Source organism: Myxocyprinus asiaticus, chromosome 44 (genome assembly GCF_019703515.2).
Source record: "Myxocyprinus asiaticus isolate MX2 ecotype Aquarium Trade chromosome 44, UBuf_Myxa_2, whole genome shotgun sequence".
NCBI lineage: Eukaryota > Metazoa > Chordata > Actinopteri > Cypriniformes > Catostomidae > Myxocyprinus > Myxocyprinus asiaticus.
In genome coordinates this window covers 19,257,885-19,281,268 of record NC_059387.1, presented here as the reverse complement: position 1 = coordinate 19,281,268, position 23,384 = coordinate 19,257,885, and the positions used below count along the sequence as shown (strand labels likewise).

Here is a 23,384-nt window from a genome sequence, read left to right as displayed (position 1 = left end):
TTTTGTTTCTGTTTACTGGTGGTTAGCATCATGTTGCAAATACCTGTATTGCTCTGCTAAAAAAAAATAGCTTAGGCTAGTTTGGACCAGTTTAAATTTCAAGATAGTCTTAAAGGAACATTCCGGATTCAGTACAAGTTAAGCTCAATTGACAGCATTTGTGACATAATGTTGATTACCACAAAATTTATTTAGAATTGTCCCTCCTTTTCTTAAAAAAAATAAAATAATCAAGGTTACAGGGAGGCACTCACAATTGAAGTGAATGTGGCCATTTTTGGAGGGTTAAAAGGCAGAAATATGAAGCTTTTATTTTTTATAAAAGTTACATTAATTCTTCTGTTAAACTCATGTATTATTTGAGCTATAATGTTGTTTAAAGGTGCTGTAAGTGATTTTTTCATGGAAAACTATGCAAAAAATCCCTACTCCCTTAAAGATATTAATGAAATAAGTGTCCTGAGAAATCTCACCGGTTTCTGTGACAGCTATAGACTTTGTAAACAGCAAATAAAAATGTGTCTACAGACCGCGGACATTGACACCTGTCAATCATTTTGCTCGTTCTCATTTGAAGCGGCTGGATCACTGAGGCTATGATTAATAATGTTTGTCAGTTGAGGTCGCTACTGTGCCACCATTGAATTTGGCAGTCACAAGAACAAACAATGCTGCTCTTTTGCTTGGTTTTGGTCTCAAAATTATCTTTAGAGGGCAGGGTTTTGGAATGAGTGGGCGTGGCTACCCAGATAGCAAACCGACATAGAATCAATGTAGAATCGATGTTGCTCATGGCATCAATGTCATGTTGAATCTATGTCGTTCACACCACTGAAAACAAACATAACAATGACCTAACTGGATTGCTTACCTGACATTGAAACAAAGTTGATGTGAAACGGTCATAGAATGAACACAGTTTTAATGTATAATTTATTTGATTTGTTTGCTTACCTGATGTTGAAACAACGTTGATTTCAGTTGGGTGAAACTTCATAGAATCAACACAGTTTCAATGTATACTCGATTTGATTGGCTTGCTTACCTGATGTTGAAACAACGCTGATTTCAGTTGGGTGACATGACGTTATACAATCAAAATATACCAAATACTTAAAAATGAATAAATCAGCCTATATACTATGTACTCTTTATTAAACACACAGCACATTCAGATACTCGTTGTTTTATTTATACAAAATATACATTTACAAATACAAAATTCTTTGGAGTTAACTTTTTCTACATTATATAAATCTCAATATTTAACAGCCAATTATAGAAAACTTCACACTGTTGCATTCACAAATGGATGTATAATAACAAATTACTGGCTAATTTAAAGGTAGTGTCAATTTTACAGATTTTAAAAGTTAGTTCATCCATAAAATTAAAATGCTGGCATCATACACACACCCTTATGTTGTTCTGAACCTTAGACATTTTTATTCTGTGAAACACAAAAGGAGATATGGCAGAACATTAGGGACTGACATTCTCAGTCACCATTTTCTTTCATTGCATCATTCTTTTCTATTTAAATGAGTGGTTGACTGAAATTCTAAATTGCAGTATCTCCTTTTGTGTTTAAAAAAATAATAACATACAGGTTTGAAACATACGAAGCCCCTTAGGAGGTCAGAGAGGGTTTTGCATTTCCTCGCAAAAAACAAACAAACAAAAAACAAACAAACGTGGTTTTAGTACAGTAACCATAGTTGAACAATGATATTTGTAGTAAAACCATAACGACAAAACTGACCATGGTTTTAGCAACCATATTTTAACCGTGATACTTGTAGTGAAACCATTGTAATAACACAGGACAATAAAAAAGTATGGTAATAAAATTAGAATTTGTGGTTCCTCTGGTTTTACTACCATAATTAAATTATTGTTACTGCTGGAAAAAAAAAAAAAAAACATTATGAAAATTAAACTTTTTTTTCCTACAGAAACCATTGTTTAACCATGGCATTTAAAAAACATTACTACAAGATTTACCATGGTTACTAAAGTCATGTTTGCTACAATATTACTAAAGTAAAACCATGGTTAATTTATTGCGAGAGAGCAATAATAAAGGGTTAGTTCACCCAAAAATGAAAATTCTCTCATCATTTACTCACGCTCATGCCATCCCAGATGTGTATGACTTTCTTTCTTCTGCTGAACACATTTGAAGAAAAATAGTAAAATACTTTAGCTCAGTAGGTCCTTATAATGAAAGTGGATTGTGATCAGACTTTTGAAGCTCCAAAAATCACAGACAGTCAGCATAAATGTCATCTATTCGACTCCAGCAGTTAAATTAATCGACACGATCACTTTTGGTGCGAAAAAGATCAATACTGAAATACTTTTTAACTCTAAATCATCACTTCCGGTCAGCGGCAGTATGCGCACGTAACGTAATCGTGTTGGCATGTTCACGCAAGAACCGACGCACGTGCGATACACGTGGAAGAGCGGCGCTGTTTTTCACGTGGAAGAGCACCGTTGTTTACAGCTGAGTAGGAGGAATGCTGTACAGAAGCTTAGTTGATTTTGGTTTAGATCTGTATTTATCTGTTTATTCACTCACAAAGGTGCATTTGTGTGCTTATCCTGGATGTCTCAACCGAGAGAAAAACATGTGATTACGGCCGTAACATGCCAACGTGAATTCGTCACTCGAGAGACATCTACGCAGCGCTCTTGTAAATGTGTCTATGGTTGCTGACCAAAAGCAATGGATTAGAGTTAATAAATTACTTAAATATTGATCTTTTTCACAACAAAATAATCGTATCGCTTTAGAAGGCATTAATTTAACTGCTGGAGTCATATGAATGAAGTTTTTGCTGACTGTCTGTGATTTTTGGAGCTTCAAATGTCAGATCACCATCCACTTGCAATTTAAGGACCTACTGAGCTGAGATATTGTTCTGTTTTTTTTTTTTTTGTTTTTTTTTTCAAATGTGTTCTGGTGAAGAAATAAAGTCATACACACCTGGGATATCAAGAGGGTTAGTAAATAATGAGAGAATTTTAATTTTTGTCAGAACTTTCCCTTTAAGTAAAGCAAACTCTTACAAAATGCTTACAATTATATCTGAAGGTTTTCTTGAAGGGTTAGTTCACCCAAAAATGAAAATTCTCTCATCATTTTCTCACCCTCATTCCATCCCAGATATGTACGACTTTCTTTCTTTTGCAGAACACAAACACATTTTTTCAGAAGAATATCTCAGCTCTGTAGGTCCATACAATGCAAGTGAATGGTGACCAAAATGTGAAGCTCCAAAAAGCAATCCAATCAGTTTTGGGTGAGAACAGACCAAAATATAACTCCTTTTTCCAATATAAATCACATCAGCAGCCTCCTTGGCGATCATGATTTCAAGTTTGATTACACTTCCTAGTGCCCTCTAGCACTCTGTGCATGTGTCAAGCACTAGGAAGTGTAATCAAGCTAGAAATCATTATCATGCCTAGAAACTGCAATGGCAAAATGTACAGTAAAAAAAGAGTTACATTTTGGTCTGTTCTCACCCAAAACCAACTGGATCACTTCAGAAGACATTGATTAAACTACTGGAGTCTAATGGATTACTTTTATGCTGCCTTTATCTACTTTTTAGAGCTTCAATGGTCTGGCCATCATTCACTTGCATTGTATGATCCTACAGAGCTGAGATATTCTTCTGAAAAAATGTGTTTGGTTTCTGCAAAAAAAAAAAAAAAAGAAAGTCATACACATCTGGGATGGAATGAGGGTGAGAAAATGATGAGAGAATTTTCATTTCTTGTTGAAATATTGCTTTAACTTAAGGGATTCTCTGCAACTGGATCAATTTCTTGGCTCTTGCAGTTCAAGTTATATTTGTATACATCTAATTTTGAAAAGAACTTGCAAATAGACAGCCATCCATATAAAAGCAGAAAAAAGACTTGTGTGGTGTAGGTAGGCGTCTAGTCTGTCCAGGTTGACAGGTTAAGGCCAACATCTGTAAGTTCTCGGTCTTACATTGGGGCTCACAGAGAAACAGAAGACCTGCAATAAAAAATAAAATAAAAAAAAAATAAAAATAAAAAAATGTAGTTGAAATATTGCCATATTACACACTTAAGTATCAAATCTTATCTGGTCACAGGAGTATTCCCAATACTATAACAACTCGTAAGATGCCCATAATTGTTTTGTATCCTGGGCGATACAGCATTTGAGAGGCTGAAGCGAGGAGTAGTGAGTAAGTTGGCCAAATTTCTGTGAAAATTATTGAAAATAGAGTCCCTGCAAATACTGAGGTCATGTGACTTTGTATTAAAACTCAGGCATCAATTCACAATCTTAATTTAAAGTAACATGGCAGCATTGTAAGAAATCCACTGACCTCACAGCAAATGTTCCTACATTTTGCATGTTGTTTTCATGAAAAATAGGCTACATGCTGCAAAACTGTCAATAAAAGAAGTATGTTGAAGAAAAAAACGTATTTAAAAAAAAAAAAAAAATGTAAGATGTTAGAAAATAGCAATAAATTCATTTGTTTTCATAAATTAATTTGTGAGGTATTTTTATGTTCTTGCACTTTTAAGGGTGTAACATATAAAGGACGGGCAAGGAGGAGGCGGGAACTGGCTGAACAGTAAACATAAAGTTTAATGGTAAATTTAAAACCAACATAAACAAATGTGCAGTGCGGCCATGTGCGTCACGGCCCGGCCACACCCTCCACCTTGTCACAAAGGGTTAATGATCAGCAGAATTTCAAAATATTTTATAAGTACTTTTTTCTGGGGTAATTAATGTGCATCAGTAAGTGTACAGGCAACATTTATTTCCATTGACATTTGTTTTTTGGTCTGCATCATGTAAGCTTGCAAAGGTGGAATATTTTAATCAATGCTGAGAAAGCCTTTACCATTCAGTGATGTGCTGTGATGTGGCTGTTGAGAAGTTCCTCCCTAAAGGTAAAAGAAAAGGCATTAATCACAGTGAAACTGCATTTCAACAGTGGGTCATTCCATAATAAACTCAAGTCTTATGAATGTAAATTCTAGAATTATAAAGAAATAACTGGTTATTCTATTTTTACTCCACCCTACAGTATATCAAACACTATCTTGAGATATCTGGCACTACAATACAATACTCAAAATGTATACCACTGTCTTCTGTATTTGAGCTTCTTTGGGGTGGATTTACTGCAAAGGCAATCCCTAAATAATAATAAAAAAAATAATAATAATAATAATGCAGCTGAAAAGTTTCAATAATGCAAAACATTTTATTGTCTAAAAACTATTACCTTCTGAAGCATGAAGCAAATGAAACCAGGGTAAGGCTCTGGACATATCTCTGAAATAGAAAAATACATACAAGTGACATTATTAAGCAGTATTATTAATAGACCTACTACTAATCATAATCATAAAATCATTATATTTAATCCTTTAGGTAAAACACAAAAGAAACCAACTGTTTCCCAGCACAATGTATAGGTACAGCAAATGACAATGTATTTAAATGTATGTTATATTGTTGTGAGACATACAATTTTAATATTATAAAGATACATCTACCTTTGCCATGCTCATCTGGACCTCTTTGAGCATTAGTGCAGAAAATGCCAAAGGTTTGTCCCTAAAATTAAAACACAGTATTTGAGAAAGTAATGAGAGTTAACATTTATTCACCTTGTATATTATTGACTCAGAATGGCGCGCACGGCATATATATATTCCGGGGGTCCACTAATCTTCCGCTATTCTGCCTAAACTTATATTTATACACTACCGGTCAAAAGTTTTGAAACACTTATTCTTTAGTATAATTTTTTTTCTTCACATTTTAGAATAACAGTAAAGTCATCAAAACTATGGAATAACATAAATGGAACTATGGGAATTATGTTTTGACTAAACAAAATCCAAAATAAATCAAAACTGTGTTATATTTTAGCATCTTCAAAGTAGTCACCCTTTGCCTAGAATTTGCAGACATGTACTCTTGACATTTTCTCAACCAACTTCTTGAGGTATCACCCTAGGATGCTTTTTAAACAGTATTGAAGGAGCCCATCTATGTTGGGCACTTATTGGATGCTTTTCTTTTTTATTTGGTCCAAGTCATCAATTTAAAAAAAAAAAAATTTGATTTCAATTTGAGTTTTGTAATGAAATAAATTAATATGGTGGCACAATTATATTTTTGTCTACAAAACTAATTTCAAACATTTAAGCATTCGCCTTCAGATCAAAAGATTTTTAAGATCACGAAAAACATTTCAGTGAAGTGTTTCAAAACTTTTGACCAACAGTGTATATTTAACAGTCAACAAATATATCCTAGCAGGCGCGGACTGGCCATTGGGAGAACCAGGACTTTTCCCGGTGGGCCGGCCCCGAATGGGGCCACATGGGCCGCAGCGTTATGCAGAACGCACTATGATATGCGAAAGGCGGCAGCGATATGCAGAAAAGGACAGCAACATCCCCCCCCCCCCAGTAACTTTTGGGCCAGTTTCTATGTAAAATCCCTGGCCGAATTTTCTTCCCAGTCCGCCCCTGCGTCCTAGACATAAATATTAACAGTGACTCTATCAAAGACAAGATGAATAAGCATTTACTTTCAATCATGAATGCACACAAGTAAACAAAGGGAATGGAAAGGATGGACAGAAAAAGCTATCTTTGACTCTCTGCACCAGTGGCGCCTGCAGGTGTACAGCTGGTGCGTACCATGAGTGCTCTGACTGAGCTGAGAAATATTTACTCTCAGAATATTTCACCAATCACGTTTTCCATGTGAACATTCCCTAGACTAGATAGATGCGTCACATTTAACTGTGTTTTTAGCATTATCACAGGGAGCGCTGCATTTTTCGACACTGTGTCAAGTTAAAAAAGAACTTCTTCAACTGATAAAAACACATCTTGAGACACCTGCGTTCTGCTCTATTTGTTGTGGTGCGTTTAGTTTTTTTAGCGCAAAAACGTGTCTTTCTGAACGGTTACTGTAAGAAATGCTTTAGCCAATAGTCACATGAATTCTACTCATACTCAAGAAAATAAATAAATGCTTATCTCAAAGTCACCAGAATTGAAGGCTTTGGTGTGGTTTTTTTGCAAAAAAAAAATCTCACGGGGAGCATGATATAAGGTTTATTAGGCAGATTTAGAGGTCTGCAACCCGACCCGGGCCTAACGGGACCCGAGAACCCGACAGGTTTCAGGTCTGGTTCAGGTAGGTTATTAATGAATAAATAAACAGGCCTACCGATCTTGTTTCGTGCAAGCGCTCTCACTCATAGACACACGCGAACGGACAAGTTAGGGGCCGTTCACACCGAATGTGTTTTTGCGCGTGTCTGTTCTGTTTTCCCATTGTTTAAACACTTGCTAGATGTTTAAACACCATGTCAAGTTAAAAAGAACTTAAAATTTTCAAAAATGCATGTTGAGACACCTGTGCTCTGTTTGATTCTTTGCGCTGCGTCTAGATTGTTTTTAGTGCAGTTGTCACAAAGATTCAACAATCTGAACAAGTTCAGGCTGCATAGAGGGGACTGCTGCATTGTTTCATATTATTCCAGATTGTTCTGCACCAGGTGAAGTTCCAGCACATAAATGGTTAGGCAATGCTTTTTCCCCCTTCTGCTCTAGTGTACTAAGGGGCTGCCATGTCTTGTTAAAGCTGTGTATGTTTTCTGTTTCAGTACTTTTAAGAATGTTGCCTATATGCTTACATAAAATACAGCTATACTAGGAGAAGAATTAGATAGTAATTTCTGGTCAGGTTCAGGATTAAAATCTGAAGGTATCATTCGGGCCAGGTAGGGTCTCGTAGTGTAGGGTCCACACGGTCTCGGATTCGGGTTTCATTTTAAGGCCCATGCAGACCTCTAGGCAGATATCTGTGTGTACCCCCAGATTAAATCCTGCACGACTCTGACTAACTGAGAAAAACAAGTCCTGAATGTTTGCATCACTGCATCCTTGGGCCAGTGCTGCGTTTTGATTGGCTGTCCTTTCATGTGATCGGCGCATGATCAGTAAGAGGGGCTACAAACCCATGCTGAATCCCCATTGGCTGATCTCCTGCGTGATCAGTGTATGGGTAAAACCTGGGTCATTCAGAGGGCAAAGCTGGGTTTCTCTTCTACAATGTTGACATAAACCATCTACAACAACTGAAATGAGTCCAACATGGTGAATTATCTAAAGTTACCGGCTGCCTCACAGAAGACTGGGCAGTGCACAAATAGGGCATTTCATTAAAAAATGACCAAGTGGGAATGTTTTTAAAACACTGAGGGATAAAACAATTGAAATCTAAAGTGATATTAAATTATAGACTGACAAAACTTTTTGTGTAAAATGATGAATAAAAGTACATTTATGCGTACCTTTTTCTAGCGACGCATCCACTGACGGTTGGCCCGGTGTAGATTCAAAAACACGCATGCGCAGAACTTTTCTATCCAAGTTTCAACATAGAACAAACAATTTCAACCAAATGGGTCGGCGGTACATATTGATGAATCAACCTCATTCCGACATTGAATATATATGTTCTATTTTCAACCTAACAACGTTCTGCTACCAACCAAATAGTGAATGTTGATTCAAAATTGAAAATTGATTGACGACTGATCCTGACCCTTACAACTAAAAATAGAAGTTGAATCAACGTCTCCTTGCAATCTGGGTAATTCGGCGGCTCAGTCAAGTGAAAGCTTCAGAATGCTGAAATCGCTTACAGCACTTTTAAATTGTAATTTTTACAGTAATTTTAGGGTTTTTGGGTTTGTTGACATTACATCGTCATGGCAACAAAGTTGTAAAATTGCCTTTAACTTTACACAGAAAAGGTTAGTAAAAGGTTAGTAAGTGATTTTATTACACTAAAATCATGTTTACCTTCATATTGTTTACATCTTGTGGCTATAATTTTGAAACAGAGCATTTTAACATTCAAAATGTGCCCCCATTCACTTCCATTGTAAGTGCCTCACTATAACCAAGATTTCCTTTTTTTTTTTTTTTTAGGTAATTTTTTTTTTTTTTTTTTTTTTTTTTTGTGGTAATTAATATTTTGCTACAAATGTTGTAAACTGAGCTTAACTTGTATTGAACCCGGAAAATTCCTTAAACTGGTTTTAGTTGGGCAATGCTGGCACAAGCTTGTTATTATTATAGGTAAACCAGTTTGACAGCTTTATCAACATGAAAGTGCTCAAAACATACTCCACACTGGTAATTTATGCTGGTTAAGCTGAACCCCACTATAAAAATGTATTTCAGGTAATCTAAAAATGTGCTTCACGTGGTAACATCTGAATGAACTGTTTAAATTAATTGAATCAATATGACATTAGGTTACACCAAAAAAGTAATTTTTATGGGTTGAGTCAGGTAAAATACTGCAGTTCCTTAATGTAAAAACTGCATATTTCCACTTTTCACTGTGAGCTTTGCTGATCTTTTTCAGCTGGATGATCCAATATCAGAGGCAGTTTGCACCATAATCTCATGAAATTTGTACTCCCAACTCTCAGACAAGGCGCTGACATTCATTTGATGAGTGTTGTCACATTACGTCACTTAAAATAATTTGCATATTCACAAAGACATCTGTTTTTCCAACTGTCCAACAGAACTGCTTATGACAGGCATGTCCAGCTGTTTACAACAATATCCTTGCAAACGACATTTCATACGCCTGCACAAGCACAAAATGTACAGAGTTTGAGAAACTGATGGATGGCATTTAAGTACATGGCAGAGAGCACTCTGGTTTTCTATCACCACCAACATCTAAGAGACAAATTTATCAGAGGTAATGGTGTGGAAGGTATTTTGGCCTTGTTCGTGCCAACTGGACTGTGCCCGTGAGCAACAGAGAAAGAGCATGTGAGAGCAGGTGGGATGTAGAGAGCAGTTGTTCAATGTTTTGTGGTGTGTGACAGATAGAGGTAAACTGGTCACCAGGGACCTCCAATGTAATAATGTCTTTCAACCAGTACATGATGAATGGTGGACAAGCATTCATTCCTCTTACCAAGCATCAACCTGGTTATTATGTTCTGATGACTTTTGCCCTTCACGATGGTGTCAGAGTAAATAACACCTCTTCGATTTATCAATCAGAGCAGACAAATCAGCAGCTGCAGTGGGTTTGGTAACCTGGAACTCCATCCCCTTGAATCAGCCTCAGTGAAGACTCTGAAACTCAGGGTTGTAATTTTATGCTCATCAGTGCATTGACTGTGTACATATGGACAGAACAATGTCTGAGATGAATGATAATGAGAGGGGGAAAAAAAGAAAATATATGACCCAGTGAATCTAAAGAAAGAAATATAACCAAACGGATCTTAAGAGACCTGGCTGAAATTTTTGGAAAGAAAATAAATGTATCACATTTTATGATTTTCTGACTGCTACATGGCGCTGTCACCAAACTTTGCTGGTATGCTCAGATCATTTCTCTTCAAAAGGAAAAAAGTGACAGCCAGACTTCTGTTTTCCGTCAAATTGGTGAAAACCATTTTAGGGATAAAATCGATAAAAACAAATGGACAATTTTGAATCAAAATGGTAAAAATCTAAATCAATGGTTCTTTCAAGAGTATTTTTTTTTTTTTTTTTTTTTGTATTATTATCAAAGAATTCAAAAGTTATACACTGTAAGAACAAAAAAGTCAGGTAACAGGTAACAGGTAAAACAAAAAAATTGCATGTTAAAAAATATTGTTTAATATGACTTAATCAACCTGACTACACTAGGTTATACCAATGAAATAAATTTTTAATCGAAATTGCACCTTAACTGCATTATTACATTGTAAGCAGAAGTACATTTTGAGCTAGTGCTGGCGCTAGAGGGTTTGACTGGTAGAGTCCCAAATGGGCAAGACTATTCAGACCTCTCACAATCAGAGTGCCAAATTTCACAACTTTCCTAAAAATGGTTCCATGGATCACCATGGATGCCCATGCCGGAATAAAAATTTTGCAAATAAACATAATATTTATTTCTATATCTAGATGATTGCAAGATCATTATAGGATGCAGAACATTTGTGGATATTTGTCATTTTGGATGTTTTCAATATACTGTCTTTGTCCTGATTTTGTTATAGGTTCTGGCCTGAATGATGGAGAATGGCATGATGTTCGTTTCCTGGCCAAAGAGAACTTTGCCATGCTGACCATTGATGGCGATGAAGCATCGGCTGTTAGTACCAACTCACCTATAATTATCACAACAGGAAGCACGTACCACTTTGGAGGTAAGTGCCAAAATGTATTTGCCTTTGTTAGCTCAGTGACCAAGACTGTCTTAGAGAATCATTGCCAGACTCGACGTCAATGTACCATGAGAATAGATTCTTAGATTTTCTTATTTTCCACTCTGCATTGGAAGCTGATGCTGATTTACAAAGGCCTTTGAATTCACTTCTGCTTAAAGTCTGAGGGTGCTGGAGAGACCAGCACTAGAAAGGATTGGAGAACTTGTTATTTTATGCATGCATATAGATGACCCTTTAAAGAAATGTTGGTTTTATATTTTATCTTGTTTAATTTGAAAATTAACAAAGGCGTGGTCTGCTTAAAGGAAGAAATAATTGGCTGGCCAGATTAGTGTGAGCGTTTCAGGTTCTTCTTCCATTGTCTTTTAATTCTCATGAGGGGCTGGATTGTCAAGGTGAAGTAACAGTACAGTTTTGATGCACAAATGAATGAAACATTTATCATACATTTTACTTACTGTATTTAAAATTTTCAGTTAAAGCAATAGCTGCGACTTTTTGGAAAACATTGGGCCGCACAATGCAAATGTGAGCAGAAGCCATACCATCTAAACCAGTCAACACACTTTGATGGTATATTAAACACAAGCTTTGAAGTTTGTTTGGCTTATCGGTGACGTCTTGAGTTGGTAGTCAGAAGGTAGTCAGAAAATTAACAAATTTCACGGATATCAGGAAGTTGTTTGAAGTTGTCTGTTGTCATGATTTCCCTCACTACAAAGATGTCAGCTTGATTTATTTGGATTTAGGGTGCTAAAAAGTGCCAACAACAAGTCAGAAGTCATTTCTGACTTTTATATCACAATTTCAAAAAGGGGCAAATAGAACTTGGGGTGGTCATCTTATCATATCAATGGAGTGGGAGAGAACTCTGACCTCGTCTTTTGCCTTTTTTATAGTTTTAGATCCATAGTTACATACATGTCACCACAGACACTCTAATTTCCCTACTCTGATGGAAACGAACACACCTCTGTGCCCTCTTCAGCCAGCCATCTGCCCAATCAGGCCATTGGCAGGAAGTCAGAGATAAGAAAGTGGGCAGCAGTTCAGTAGCTCAGAGAGACTTCTGTGCAAAAGAAAGACCTGCATTCTCGGATAGACAGCACTATCAACATGACCGAATGTTTAGGCTCAGAGATAGCAGTGCTGATAGCTTTATCAGACTCACATATCTTCAAAAAGAGCTAAATGATGTAAAAAATGTAGTCCCTCAACTCTAGGTCTGGCTATACCGACAGCACATTTACACTTGACAGCCTCTAAAATGAGATCAAAAAGCTTGACTTCTCCTCACTGCACTCCTGTTGGTTCACTTGCCCACTAACTATTAGTATCAATCATGCATCTCCATCCATCACTGTTATGTACTAGAGAAGAGATATGTCTGCATTGTCTAAATATGTATACTACTATTAGATCTTTATTTCAGCATAGAAGGCAATCTACAGCATATGCCAGAGATGTAACATTTTTCAGTCTTGGTGCCAGAAATGTAAACATAGTTGACTAAAAGACTACATATTGGAATAAAACATTAATTCCAGAGGCAAAACACAGAAACTCACCAACACAGAAACTGAGAGAAATGGCTTAAAAGTACAGTGGTTTGGCTTAGTTTTAGTGTGGATTTTATAGTTACTGCAGTTTTAAATACATTTTCTGAGCATAGGTGGGCCAAACCTGGCTGTCACAGGACTGATCTATTTCAAAAGCCACATTTTTGGTTCTCTTTATGACAAAATGTAGTTCTTGCATTTTGCCTTTGCACAGCAATACAGTCCTAGTCTAGAGAACAGTCCTAGATTCAGAATAGCACAAATTTAAATCTAATCTAGTGCTCTGAAACTGGTCTGTAGAGCACTTTCCACTTTGAGCAGTCCAGTGGGCCACAAAGGTGCTTATATTAAACTAAATATTTAACTGTGAAACTAACCTTCCTGTACCTCAAATGGGCTGGTTTGATGATATCAGAACTATATATATATATATATATATATATATGGGATTACAATATTTATGTTGACCCTCAAGCAGTGGCGTAGCCAAGGGTTAGACCCAGGCCCACCCAGAATATTAGAGATTATTCTTTGAATTCAAATATATTTATAAAATAGTTAAGAAAAATGCATACATTTTTATTTCTGGAAGTGTGAAAGAACTGTTTGAATGTGCCGCTTCTCTGTTGTTAAGGACAATTTGGTACAAAAAAAAAAAAATGTTAGGCAAAAACTTGGCACATCCATTTTTATTGAGGCCCACCCAAAAGTAATTTCCTGGCTATGCCCTTGCCCTCAAGTACTGGTGCTCCCCATTGCCAGTCCTTCCAAGGTTATATTGTAATTACACAAAGTTATTCTTCATTTAGTTGGATATTCTAAGGCAATGTTATTTTATATTTAGCATTTACATACATAAGCAACTTACAAAAAAAAAAAAGCACTACAGGGACAGTCCACCTGGAACATCCTTAGGTGCCTTGCAAGTACACAATGGTGATAACTCAAGAATAGCCCCTTCTAGTGTTTTAGCCTGCAACATTTGTGTTACAAGCCCAGATTTGTAAGTACTAAACACAATACCCCACCAGATTTTTTGTGTATCTCATGAAACCACCAGCATGAACACAGTTTCTGTGTAATTGAAGCTGTTTATTCTAGGGAACTAATTAGATTTAATGTGGCATAATCATCAAAGGCATGACTCTGATCAGTCAGCATTATCGATGGCAAGGTCAGCGGCAAAACATGCCAGGCCAGATTGAGTTTCCTGAGACTGGTAATGAAAAGTGTTTTCCAGTGGCAGCTCATATGTTCCTGTTCTCCTCAGTCAGGCAGTTGTAGCACATTGCATCAATGTGGACTCATATTCTCATGCTGACAGTTTGAGACAGCACAACCATCTCTCTTATTTCTTTCATTCCTATGCTTGTTTACCTGATCAATTGTGTAACTGAAGGCTGGTTTCTCTGAGACAGATTAAGCATAAAACTGAACTATGACCGCTTCTCAGCTCAGAATCAATAAAGATGGAGAAATTGAATCTGGGAATTTGCTTTATATCTGTGCAGGAAACAGTCCCTCTGTGTTTACCCTGTTAATCTGTACTTTGTTTATTTGATTAAATACTGTTGGACAGTAAATCGCTGCATTTAGATCCTGCTCTTGAAACCTCCCTCATTGTTAAAGAACAACTGACCTACCGAAATGGATCTAGCGGCTCGTTTTATTCAGCTGACCTGAGCGAACTTACCCGTCCAGGAATATTCCTGTCTATTTAGTATCCTTGCCAGATACACAGAGTTTTCTGATTCAACCCTAAAATCCATGTATCAAATCGGTCTCATTGCACACCAGTGGAGGGAGTTGCCGGCGACCGGAGATTACACATGGGAGGAATATGTTGAGTTGATATTAGAGATATTCGCTTCAGCGGATCCTCCTCAATCAATCCCGATCCCAGCTTCCGAGTCAGCCATGTCTGAATCCGCTCCACGCCACGTCACAACCACGTCACAGGCGGCTTCGCACCATGTCACAGCCACGCCTGAATCTGCTCCACTCCATGTCCCAGTCAAGCTTGAGTCCGCTCCATGCTATGTTCCAGTCAAGTCTGAGTCTGTTCCATGTCATGTGAACGCCCACGCCTGCCACGGCCAACGAGCCAACGCCCACGCCTGCCACGGCCAATGAGCCAACGGCAACACCTTCAACGGCCAATGAGTCAACGCCCACGCCTGCCACGGCCAACGAGCCAACGCCCACGCCTGCCACGGCCAATGAGCCAATGGCAATGCCTTCCACGGCCAACGAGTCAACGCCCATGCCTGCCACAGCCAAAGAGTCAATGCCCACGCCTGCCACGGCCAACGAGCTGCCAGCCTCGTCCATCCCAGAGCCTGTGTTGCCAGCTTAGTCTGTCCCAGAGCCAGCGTTGCCAGCCTCACCCGTCCCAGAGCCAGCGTTGCCAGCCTCACCTGTCCCAGAGCCAGTGTTGCCAGCCTCACCCGTCCCAGAGCCAGCGTTGCCAGCCTCACCCGTCCCAGAGCCAGCATTGCCAGCCTCACCTGTCCCAGAGCCTGCATTGCCAACCTCATCCATCCCAGAGCCTGCGCTGCAAACTTCGGCCTCCCGGAGGAGGAGGATTCTGTTCCCAAGTCTCTGCCCATGTACACAACCACGGAGGTCATTTCCAAGTCGCTGCCCATGTTCACGACCACAGAGGTCGTCTCCGAGTCTCTGCCCATGTACACGACTACAGAGGTCGTTTCCAAGTCTTTGCCCATGTTCACAACCACGGAGGTCATTTCCAAGTCTCTGCCCATGTTCACGACCACAGAGGTCGTTTCCAAGCCTTTGCCCATGTTCACAACCACAGAGGTCGTCTCCAAATCTCTGCCCATGTTCATGACCACAGAAGTAATTTCCAAGTCTCTGCCTTTGTTCAAGACCACAGAGGTCGTCTCCATATCTCTGCCCATGTTCACGACCACGGAGGTCGTTTCCAAATCTCTGCCTTTGTTCACGACCACAGAGGTCATCTCCGAGTCCCTGCCCATGTACACAACCACAGAGGTCGTTTCCAAGTCTCTGCCCATGTTCATGACCACAGAGGTCATCTCCAAGTCTCTGCCTATGTACACTACCACGGAGGTCATTTCCAAGTCTCTGCTCATGTTCACGACCACAGAGGTCATATCCGAGTCTCTGCCCATGTACACGACCACAGAGGTCGTTTCCATGTCTCTGCCCATGTTCACGATGGCAGAGGTTGTCTCCGAATCTCTGCCCATGTTCACAACTACAGAGGTCGTTTCCAAGTCCTTGAGCTTCCCACGGCTCCGCCTTCCACGGCTTCACTCCTTGAGCCTCCTATGGCTCCACCTGCCACGGCTCCACACCTTGAGCCTGCCACAGCTCCGCCTTCCATGGCTCCACTCCTCGAGTTTCCCACGGCTCCGCCTTCCACGGCTTCACTCCTCGAGCCTCCTATGGCTCCACCTGCCATGGCTCCACACCTTGAGCCTGCCACAGCTCCGCCTTCCATGGCTCCACTCCTCGAGTTTCCCACGGCTCTGCCTTCCATGGCTTCGCTCCTCGAGCCTCCTGTGGATTCATCTGCTACGGCTCCACCCCTCGAGCCTGCCATGGCTCCACTCCTCGAGCTTCCCACAGCTCTGCTTTCCATGGCTCCGCCCCTCTAGCCTGCCACGGCTCTGCCTTCCACGGCTTCGCCCCTTGTGTCTCCTATGGCTCTGACTTCCACGGCTCCAGTCTCTAGACTGTGGCCATCTCCCAGGTCTCCTGACCCTGTTTCAGCCCTGTGGCCGCCAACCAGGTCTCCTGATCCAGTCCCTATCCTGAGGTGGCCTTTTGGATATCCTGGCCATCTGCCTGATCTGTTCTGGTATCCTTGGTCTCATGGCCATCTGCTTGATCTGCTCTGGTCTCCCTGGTCTCATGGCCGTCCTCCTGATCTGCTCTGGTCTCCCTGGTCTCATGGCCGTCTGCCTAATTTGCTCTGGTCTTCTGGGTCTCCTGATCGGCCACCTGATCTGCTCTGGTATCCCTGGTCACATGGCCATCCACCTGATCTGCTCTGGTCTTCTGGGTCTCCTGATCGGCCACCTGATCTGCTCTGGTATCCCTGGTCACATGGCCATCCGCCTGATCTGCTCTGGTCTTCTGGATCTCCTGGCTGTCTGCCTGATCTGCTCTGGTCTCCTGGGTCTCCTGACCGTCCGCCTGATCTGCTCTGGTCTCCCTGGTTTCCTGGTCATCCGCCTGATCTGCTCTGGTTTCCTTGGTCCCATGGTCATCTGCCTGATCTGATCTTGTCTCCTGGGTCCTCTGGCCACCAGCTTGATCTGCTCTGGACTCTTTGTTCTCCGGCTCCATCTTGGCCCTGCCTCCCTTTCCTGCCCTCCTCGGGCATCAGGAGCCGCCCATGGGGGGGGGGGTTATGTTATGATTCACTGTTGTCTGCCCTGTGTTTTGCCTCTGTCATCTGTTTCACCTGGACTGCACTTCTCATAATCCCCTGCTCTGATCACTTCCAGCTGTTCCCCATTGTTTCTCACCTGTGTTTCATTTACCTTGTTATCCTTGTGTATATATTGCCCTGATGTCTGTTTTACCTTTGTCAGTTGTTATGGGTTTTGACCTCCTGTTCTTTGACCTGTTCCCTTTGTTGACGTTTTCTCTGTTCCTGTGTTTCTTTTGTTCCAGTGTCCCATTAATCTGTACTTTGTTTGTTTGATTAAATACTGTTTCGCTGCATTTAGATCCTGCTCTTGAGACCTCTCTCATTGTTACACCCTCAGTGTTTAAATGGTATAAATGGTGTGGTAGGATATCCGCAAATCTTTCTATATTTTATAGAATATCACAACAATAACTGAATGTGAGACTGTAGGGAAAAAATGCATCATTCACTATTTTCCAAACCTCTCCAATGGGACCTTGATAGGCAGTTAATGCTACAGTGTATCCAGTTTAAGAGTGCTATGATGTTTAACAGATCTTGAGCTTTTTGTCTCTCCCTCATTTGACAATGAGCACAAGATTTAATTTCTTATGCATCTTGTATCTTGTGCAAACAAAACATAATTAGCACTACCACATGCTCAATCATTTAAGACCTAATGGAATATTCTAGTAAACAAAAAACTTGAATTAGTCTCTGATGTCTCCATCATACTGTCTCACATGTATTTAGCTTGTTGCAAAGGAACAGGGAGGATAGTTCTTTTTCTCTCCAAGAAAAACAATGATGACTCCTTGATGACTACCTTACTGGTTAGATGCAGTCTCCCAAACCAAAATCTATTTTACAGAGGATGATTCTGTGCATTTATGGCAGACCTCACCAAAATTAATGACTATCTAAAGGGGGGAGGCAGTAGATTGGATTTTGTAATAAAGACAACATTAAACATAGAATGTCCTCTATGTTTCTCAGAGGTCTCAGATGTCCTTTGCGGCAAACTAGGAGTTCACAATGACAATCACCCTGTACTGCCCTGCAAAGGCAAAACACAGTAATTACACTTTTTTGTAAAAATTAAGTTATGACCACAATTGGATCTCTTAGACTATGATCTGTGCTGTGACATATGGTTTTGTGTCAACTATGCTCAGATTGAGAGAAAACAGAGTGAGACTATTTTATAATCCACATTTGGCAGGACATTTTCCTTGACTTTATAATTTAAACTTTTCAGCCTGAAAATTTTTGCAAGATGAAATTATGTGGTTTATAAGACATTTCGTGAGAGTTCTGAGGTGAAATATTCACTGTTTATCTTTTAAAGCATTTTCAATTTTCTCCCAAACAGATTTAAAGGTAAATGTTCTATTTAGTTTTATATCATCAAAACAATGCATCCTTATCCTAAAACATAAACCTAAACATAACCAATAGTGTCATAAATAGTAAACTGAGATGAAAAACAGATGCATTTTTTAAGGTTAATGCTTTATTGAGTGTTATATAAACAAAAACGACATCCCTACCCTAAACCTTAAACCAAAACCTAGTGTCATAAAAGCAATTCTGAGGTGAAAACGCATTTGCTACAGCAACCACGCCATTTTGTGGTGCTTCTATGACTCTTCCGGCTCATGTGTTAACTTACTGTGCTGGACTAGCACCCTGGTATTTGCAAACTGGTACACTACATGACTTGATCGTGCAGGAATAAGCTTATTAATATAGTTGGTAATGAAATGCAAACATAAAGATGTCTTACAAGTCATGTGCTTTTGATGTCATAAGATAGCATTGTGTGAGGAACAGAGTGAAAAGTGTCTATGTACTGATTATTTGCCGTTTTACTTGTGATTTGTGTAAAAGTAATTAAAAGTCATTGTTGTTGTTGCACCTCTAGTGTTTATTTCACCATAAAATGGCCGTGATGCGTACAACGAATCACATAAAAGTCATTTTGCAAAAATTTAGTTATAGAAACGTGATCCTTTGAGACCAGGTTGTTTATAATAGAGCGTAATTAAGCAAACGGGATTTCAAATGTCCATTTCAGAATCAGAATCAGAATCAGAATCAGAATGAGCTTTATTGCCAAGTATGCTTACACATACAAGGAATTTGTCTTGGTGACAGGAGCTTCCAGTGTACAACAATACAAAAACAATACAAAAACAGCAGCAAGACATAAATAATAATAGAAAATAAAAACTAATTATACACATACATACAGACACACATATACATACATACACACATACACATGGGTAGTGCAAATCTAATACAATCTGTTATGTACAGTGTAAATACAAATCGTCATGGTTACTGGTGTAACCTCCGTTCCCTGATGGAGGGAACGAGACGTTGGTGTCGATGTAGTGACACTAGGGGTCACTCTTGGGAGCCCGAGACATCTCTAGTCTTTGATAAAAGACCAATGAAAATTGGCGAGTGGTATTTGCATGCCACTCCCCCGAACATACGGGTATAAAAGGAGCTGGTATGCAACCACTCATTCAGGTTTTACGCTGAGGAGCCGATATAAGGTCCGGCCATTTCAGCGGGTAGTTCAGCGTTGTGGCAGGAGGGACCAACGTCCCGTTCCCTCCATCAGGGAACGGAGGTTACACCAGTAACCATGACGTTCCCTATCTGTCACTCACTCGACATTGGTGTCGATGTAGTGACACTAGGGGTCCCTATACAAAACGCCACAAGGCTGAACTGTGTTACGTGAACTGGCAGTGTGTGGTGGGCAGACTTGCTGTGTGCCTCATAGCCAGCACACCAGTTCGACACGTAACCTCCCCCAACACAGTTATGAGTGTCGAATGGCCCTTTTTGGGGACAAGTCGACTACCCAGAGACAGAGACAGGCTTAACCCAGTCGTGGCCTCTTTCCCCTTCTCTTTTTCCACTCCCTAAAAAAGAAGGGGAATTATCCGACTGGGCCGCCAGGTCTAGTCGGGGGGTGTCCCTCCCAAGGGGAGGACACCGCGGAGACCACACCTCGCCCCAAGAGAGGAGGGGGATATTTAAGTGGAAGAATACATCACATGGTCTTTCCAACCATGTGGAGAGCCTTCAAGGTAGATCCTGCCCAATGGGGGAGGAGGTACTACAACATGGAGACTGGGGCAGAGGGGCTCTGCCCAAGGAAGACGCAGTTTGCCAGCAGGGAAACAAACTAGCAGAAGATATAGATCGCATGGGGTTAGCCTTACAGGGAACTGCCACATGCAGAGCACCTACCCCAGAACCGGGCTCTTAGTTAGTGCGTGTACTGGGCCGGCAGCGAGTCTCTCCGAAAACTCGACTGCCACAGGGCTCGGAGGAAGTCAACCAGGTAACAACTTTTGTGAACACTACTGGGAATTAACAGCGCACGTCTTCAGCTCAAAAGGAGGTGGAAGGCGCTATGTGCAAGCGATACACCCGGCCGGCTATCCCGGGCTTATCCGCTTGTGTTGCGTGCCACTACCTGGGACGAAACTGGTTCCACCCGGAGGTTGTAGAACCTTGCAAAGGTGTTGGGTGTTGCCCAGCCCACTGCTCTGCAAATGTCTGTTAGAGAGGCACCTCTGGCCAGGGCCCAAGAAGCCGCTACACCATGGGTAGAATGGGCTCGTGCGGCATGTTTTGGGCAAGATATGCCATAGTTATGGCGTCAATGAGCCAGTGGGCGATCCTCTGCTTGGAGACAGCGCTTCCTTTCCACTGTGCACCAAAGGAGACAAAGAGCTGCTCAGAGATTCTAAAGCTCTGCGTGCGATCCAAATAGATGCGTAAAGCGCGCACCGGACACAGCAATGACAGGGTTGGGTCTGCCTCCTCCTGGGGCAGTGCTTGCTGGTTCACCACCTGGTCCCTAAAAGGAGTGGTGGGAACCTTGGGCACATAGCCCGGTCGGGGGTTTCAGGATCACGTGAGAATAGCCCGGACCGAACTCCAGGCACGTTTCACTGACAGAGAATGCTTGCAGGTCACCTACCCTCTTGATGGAAGTCTTCAAGGAGAGTGCCTTAAGCCCGGCTGACTGCAAAGCTCAAAGGGGGCTCTCTGTAGACCCTGAAAAACTACAGAGGTCCGATGAGGGAATGAGGTGTGGCCTGGAGAGATTCAGCCTCCTGGCGCCTCTTAGGAACCTGATGATCAGATCATGCTTCCCTAAGGACTTACCGTCGACTGCGTCGTGGTGTGCTGCTATGGCAGCAACGTACACCTTCAAGGTGGAAGGAGACAGCCTCCTTTCCAACCTCTCTTGCAGGAAGGAAAGCACTGATCTGACTGCGCACCTCTGGGGGTCTTCCTGACGGGAAGTACACCACTTAGCGAACAGATGCCACTTAAAGGCATACAGGCGCCACTTAAAGGCATACAGGCGCCTCATAGAGGGAGCCCTAGCCTGAGTAAACGTGTCTACCACCGCAGGTGGGAGACAGCTTAGGTCTTCTGCGTCCCATCCACCTTTCCGCGAACCCACCGCCTTTTTTCGGTACAATGAAGTAGGGGCTGTAAAACCCTTTCTTCATCTAGGCTGGAGGGACAGGTTCTATCACGTCCTTCCGTAGGAGGGTAGCGATCTCCGCGCAAGGTAGCAGCTTTTCCGTCTTTCACCAAGGTGAAGTGGACACCACTGGACCTGGGCGGATGCCCGGCGAAGTGAATCGTGCAGCTGAGTCGGACGGTCCGGACCAGCCCTCGTGAAGGACTGGAAAGCGCAAGCCATGTGTCCAAGTTCCGTGCAAGGGGGACCAAAGGGACAACGTCATCGGATGTACCGGCAGGTGGGGCCTCACGGCGGGGCGGAGCTCGAGGTGCCACACCACATTGTGGCCGTGCTGAGTCCGAGGACATCGAAGCACTTACCTGGCTCCTTGTGACCACCCCCGGAACAGCCTGGGACAGGGGAGGAAGAGGCCTGTCCTCGTGACCCGTGGAGACTGTCACATTGGGGGTGGATTTGTGCCACAGCTGGGCGCTCAGGGCGGGAGACCGCCGCTGGAGTGCCAACCTGCCAAATGGAGTGGTGGACGGTGGTCGTGATGCCAGCCGTACACACCGGATATGTGACCCAGGGAACAAGGAAACCACTCCTCCTGAGCTCTTGAGTACTGCAGCCACTTGGGCATGCAGTGCAATTAAATGCAAAAGGTAACAAAAAGATGAAGATCTGCTTACCAGCTCCAGAGTAGCGGGTTTCGTTGTCCCTGGGTCACCCGTCTCAAGGGCGCTTTGAAGCCTTTCACGGGTTCTGGGCGGCCGCGAGACGGGTGGCGTCTGCTTCCTGTGGTGGGCTCCACGCCAGGGCCAGGCCGAAGGGGCGGGCTGCGGCGGAGCTGGTGCAGTCACCGCAGGGGGACGCCCTCGGCGATGAGTAGATGGAGTGCGGGATCTTGAGCCGTGCCGGGGCAGGATAAGCCGGCTAGCATCCATCTACTGCTCTACCATCGAGAACTGCTGGGCAAAGTCCTCGACGGTGTCGCCAAATAGGCCCGCCTGGGAAATGGGGGCAGCAAGGAATCGTGTCCTGTCGGCCTCACCCATCTCGACCAGGTTGAGCCAAAGGCGGTGCTCCTGGCCATCGTCCGCCCGAGAGACCGCGCCGTGACCTCCGTCGCTCGGAGAGCAAGGTCGGTCGCCGAGCGCAGTTCCTGCATCAATCCCGTGGTGGAACTATCCTCGTGCAGTTCCTTTAGCGCCTTAGCGGACTTGCAGGAGAGCCATGGCATGCAGGGCGGAGGCGGCTTGTCCAGTGACAGCGTAGGCCTTGGCCGTCAGAGACGACGGGGGCCTTGGACGGGGGCTTTGGGCACCCGCGCCAGGTGGCAGCGCTCTGCGGGCATAGGTGCACCTCGAGCACCTTTATCCACCGGGGGATTGCCGAATAACCCTTGGCCGCCCCACCATTGAGGGTAGTGAGAGCGGGGAAGCTGAAAAGATCGGGACCGAGCAGTAAAAAGTGCCTCCCGTGACCTTGTCAGCTCTTCATGCACTTCCGGGAAGAAAGAACGGGGCGGTGTGTGGCTTTGAGTGGCGCCGCGAGCCCAGGAACCAATCACCGAGCCGCGAGGGTTCAAGGAAGAGCGGTGAAAT

At 42.3% G+C, this 23,384-nt stretch overlaps 1 protein-coding gene across 3 annotated transcripts in view; it reads left to right on the top strand.

Annotated features, from left to right (window-relative positions):
• Window positions 1–23,384, top strand: part of LOC127434183 (contactin-associated protein-like 2) — a 508,727-nt gene that overhangs the window by 265,266 nt on the left and 220,077 nt on the right. For all 3 annotated transcript variants that reach the window (XM_051686737.1, XM_051686736.1, XM_051686738.1), the window contains one exon: window positions 11,133–11,282. In XM_051686737.1, coding sequence (XP_051542697.1) covers window positions 11,133–11,282 — 150 coding nt within the window. The remainder of the gene's footprint in view (window positions 1–11,132; window positions 11,283–23,384) is intronic.